At 42.1% G+C, this 4,750-nt stretch overlaps 1 protein-coding gene across 2 annotated transcripts; it reads left to right on the forward strand.

Moving 5' to 3' along the window:
• The first annotated feature begins 735 nt into the window (after positions 1–735).
• LOC119301946 (putative F-box protein At3g23960) lies at positions 736–3,922 on the forward strand. Of its 2 annotated transcripts, none has more exons than XM_037578954.1 (5): positions 736–2,073; positions 2,178–2,297; positions 2,447–2,542; positions 2,628–2,687; positions 3,609–3,922. In XM_037578954.1, the coding sequence occupies exons 1-5, from the start codon at positions 772–774 to the stop codon at positions 3,678–3,680; spliced, it is 1,650 nt and encodes a 549-aa protein (XP_037434851.1). In that variant the 5' UTR covers positions 736–771; the 3' UTR covers positions 3,681–3,922. The 2 variants fall into 2 exon arrangements, with proteins under 2 accessions (XP_037434851.1, XP_037434852.1); XM_037578955.1 differs by having other exon boundaries at positions 2,450–2,542.
• The last annotated feature ends 828 nt before the right edge of the window (positions 3,923–4,750 follow it).

A 4,750-nucleotide genomic window follows, 5' to 3' on the forward strand; every position in this document is an offset into this window, starting at 1 on the left:
GGGTTATGCTGTCTTCTTTGGCTCTAACCTGATTGCCTGGAGTGCTCGGAAACAGGCTACTGTCTCGCATAGCAGTACTGAGGCTGAGTATAAGGCTGTGGCCAATGCCACATCAGAGATCATCTGGGTACAGTCCTTGCTTCAGGAGTTAAGTATACCCCAATCACAGCCTCCTGTTCTTTGGTGTGATAACATCGGTGTTACATACCTTTCTGCAAATCCGGTATTCCATACCCGAACGAAACACATTGAAGTTGACTATCACTTTGTGTGTGAACGTGTCTCTCAGAAGCAACTACAGATCAAGTTTATTTCTTCCAAGGATCAACTTGCTGACATCTTCACCAAGCCATTGCCTTTGCCACAGTTTGAGACTTGCAGGCGCAATCTTACCCTTCTAGATTCATTAGAAAGTGGCTAAGATTGAGGGAGGGTGTTAGACTGTATTTACATGTGTATATTGTAACGTTGTATACCACCTCATTATATATATATGTGATAGGCCACCCCTAGAGGGTTGTGCCGGTTCCCCCCAAAGCCTATTGTCTTACACGGAGCAGAAATTTGGAGATGCTATCAGTATCTTCCTGCACATTGGTTGGTAAATTACCTTGAAAGCGAGATAAAAAAAATTAAAAATGCATAAATGTTACCTTCTTTCTTTGCCCATGAAATTACTTAAATGTCAGTTTCTATGTAGCTATCATTAATTGAAATGTGTGTTCGCAGAAGGGTTTGGTATTTCAGCTACTTCGGCATTGGGTGCTCACTATGGTCACTGAAGAAACCAAATCAATGAAGCAAATAAATGAGGAATGCATCATAAACCACCTCCCAGGGGACCTCATTGAGCGGGTCTTTTTGAGGCTTCCAGTGAGCACTCTGTTGACGTGCGTCGGAGTCTGCAAGCATTGGCACAACATCATCCGGGATCCACAGTTTGTTGCATTGCACCTCCAGTGTGCGCCAAGTTATGCCCTTGTGTTCTTCCCGCCAGGTTTGGTTTCAGGGAAGCACTACCCTAGCGATGCTGTCCTAATTGATGAAGCCTGGTCGCCATCGACATATACAGTGCCAGTGATTGGGCCTGGTGATTTCCTTTTTGGTTCATGCAATGGCCTTCTTGGCTTATACACAAAGACATCAATGATCAAGATAGCTAACCTTGCAACTGGTGAATGTCTACATCTTGGGAAACCTGTGAAGAATCTGAAAGGTGATCATTTCTGTTTCTATAGCTTTGGATTTCATCCCGTGACAAAAGAATACAAGATTACACACTTCCTTGGTGATTGCATTAATGGTCGTCCCCATAATAAAGACAAGTTCAACATCATTCAAGTTTACACGCTTGGTGATGAGAAATGGAAAGATATCCAAACTCCAGAAGCTCTTAGCTTGATCAGTGTGAGAAACTCTGGAGTTGTCAATGTTGATGGAAAAATGTATTGGTTAACTGAAGACATGTCAGCTAGCTGGCAGCATTCAGTTTTGTCCTTTGATCTATTGGAAGAAAGTTTTGCAATGATACAACTGCCAGCAGCACGCGAAGATCATGATTACTATGGTTCTCGTAAGTTCTTGATCAGAGATATAGATGGGAAAATATGTATAGTGACTGCTCAAACTAGTCGTTATGATGCCAGAACTCTTGTCGGTGAGCTGCAGATCTGGGCACTTGACAACATGGTAGAGCAAAGGTGGAGCCAGAAGTACAACATTAAGTACCCACCAGATTACATTCTGGGTCCACGTTTTGTTCACAGGGATAGAATCCTCACACAACGTGGCCACAATAATGTATGTTCTTACGAGTTGCTTGGTGAGAACTTCGAGATTGATTCAAGTAAGATGGTGAAGCTGTTAGATTTCAGTCCCTGCAGGCACAACTTGCAATCTCACAACTGTGTGAAGTCACTTGTACGTTTAGATGTATACAAGAATGCTAAGATTGTGTGTAGGCCAAAACAGCGGGAAGGCTGGGAATTGAACAAGTGGGAGGCGTGGGAGCGTGGGCTCTCTGAGAATGAAAAATTGCGGAGTGTCATTCACCAAGTTGAGCTTAATGGAATTGTATGTCGACTGCATTCAAATTGAGTTTAGCAGACATTCATTATTCTGGAAATTTTAACAATAGCTGAGTTGCAGAAATTTAACGGAAATTCATTATTTGACAGGCATGTGCACAACAAAATGGCATATGGTTCAATGATATACTGCAACATATATTGGATGATGCGATTCGACGGGAAATAGGCATGAAAATCGATCAAATATTTCCAAACTTTCCAGACCAGGTAATTCTTTACCTAAATGGACGTCAGCATACCTTTATTTTTCACATTTAAATTTGAATAGGCATTAATCATTTGAAAAGCAGAAGGCATATGAATGTTTGAGTGCACCCTTATCGTTGTTGTAACACATGCCTTGCATGAGACTCCAGCAGACAAGACCCCTCCGGCATCTTAATTGTGTGGCACAGAAGCTGGATCAGGACAATTTAATTGCTCGTATTAATAATAGTGAGACTATTATAAAGGTATAGTGTTTTAAATTTACAAGCCAGATCATTGACGACTTTTCGTTGAAACATGTCAAATGAATAAAGTTAAACTTGTCTACAGGCTATGATTCAGACAACAAATAGTATCTTTGACATGATTGATAGTGCTGTAGATGACCAGGTAAAAGTTTACATTTGATCTAATTTTTTCATGTTTTCCCTTTCTGCTATAGCTCGCTAGTTCTTGTCTCCAATATCCATTTTAATCTCTTCCGGAATAAAAGAAATAGTTTCTTATGAAATATAAGCAAAGTAATTGGATTATCTCATGTCATACAAATGAATGACCCCCTTGTAATAATGCAATTATTTTCCATCCCATATTTTAATTTATGCATACACCTGTACTTTAGTTCTTTTTGCTAAGTGTGCAAGTTGTCTAGTTGTCGTGTTCATTGATTTGTTAGGTAGGTAGCCCGTACCCCACAATCAACAAATTTTGCATCAGTAAGAAATATTTTTTTCATCAAGGTTTGTGTAAGTGCCCTAAATTTGGGAACTGGGTTGGTTGCAAAACACTTTACGTGTTGATTCCTTTCTTAACTTGTATTTTCAGACTTACAGACATAGATATAGGCTCTGCCAAGTTTTATCGTCTTTTAATGGCATGGTATTGCTTTCAGTCCCATTCTTATACATTTGCTGGCAGACTTAGTGAATAATGGTTAATTGAGCATAGCTGTGCAGCTGTGTTTGGAACTAAAAGTTACTTTGGTTGCTGTCAAGTAATGTAAGAGGTACTTAAAGTTGTTCTACATCGTACAGCTTTATATAGCAGACAAATTAACATATAAGACTTGAGGAACATTCAGAGTAGGAAGCATGGATTGATTGGTAAATGTTAAATTTTCCATTTCCCGTTTTCTCGTTTGAGCTTCAAGTTCAAAATCTGGCGACATGATTATTATGCTGTCTGCACCTTTTCTTTTTAAAGGAACTGAAAACATTTTGTTATCTTTTCCTGTAATGGGAATTCTAGACTTTTCCCTGATGTGTGATGAAAGTACCATTGTCTTGTGTTTGAACCTTACTCATGTTTCAGATTGGTGCTTCGAGTACAAATGCTGGCATTTCTTCTCAGAATCACAGCGAGGGCGATGACGCGAAGACTTGATACTTGAGAGCTTATCGTCATTCTTCTCAGCCTACTAAGGCTGTTATTCAACTCTTGCTTCTTTTTACCGTCGAGGGACTTGTTAGCTCTTTCGCCTGTAGAGCAGTTATTTCTGCAGTACCACCGTTATGTTTTCTCCATTTCAATTTGTTGCACTTGGACCTGATTAAAAATATTGGTCTGTTTGAGACACTGAAGAATTTGCGTACTGAAAGACCTTTGATCAGAAGATCCAAACCAGGTTCCTGACACTGAAGAATATTGGTCTGTTACAATTCTGCGTTTGCCTTTTGGGGTCATGGTCCAGTAGAGTAGCAAGGTATCTTACGTATCTTTAGAACATGATCATGCCGGAAATATGAATTGTGGTGTGATTCCGGTCAGAGTTGTAAGCAAGTGGCTAAATATGTAAATTTTCATTACTGTTTTGCGCAGTTAGCGTTGTTTGTTAATTTGTGAACTGCAACGCCTCCAATTTGCACGCCCTGAACACAGCGACCATGATCTTGATCCCGAAACACGAGGGCGCAACGCAGCTCACTGACTTGAGGCCTGTTAGCCTGATCCACAGCGTCGTCAAATGACGTTGTGCTCTTCATCAGCCCATCCCGGACTGAGATGCATGCCGATGCCGTTGTCACTCTTGTGGAGTTGTTCCACTCCATCTCGGGGCTGCGGACCAACTGGAGCAAGAAGAGTGCAGCAACTCCGATCAAATGCTGCCACGACCACGAGACGGCCCTGTTGGCTGCCGTTGTCTGATGCAAGGCTAAGAAGAGAAGATCTACAACCAATCCTTGACGCACTGGCCAAGAGACTCCCTGGCTGGACATGTAAGCTCATTGCACTACCAGCAAGAATCCCATTTGCTCTCTCTGCCACCCACACCGACCCCGAGACGGCGTTACATCTCATCGCTGGCTACCCCTTCTCCCGGCAAGTTTGGGCACAAACGGCCTTCTACTTGGGGAGGCCTTTCTCTGACCTGGACATGTCCATGGCAGGCAGCCTACGCTCTCGGCTCCGACGGCCGATCTCCAGAGCCACCGGGAAGGCTGCCTGCCCCTGCC

The sequence above is a fragment of the Triticum dicoccoides genome, chromosome 5A (genome assembly GCF_002162155.2).
Source record: "Triticum dicoccoides isolate Atlit2015 ecotype Zavitan chromosome 5A, WEW_v2.0, whole genome shotgun sequence".
In the NCBI taxonomy this organism is placed as follows: domain Eukaryota; kingdom Viridiplantae; phylum Streptophyta; class Magnoliopsida; order Poales; family Poaceae; genus Triticum; species Triticum dicoccoides.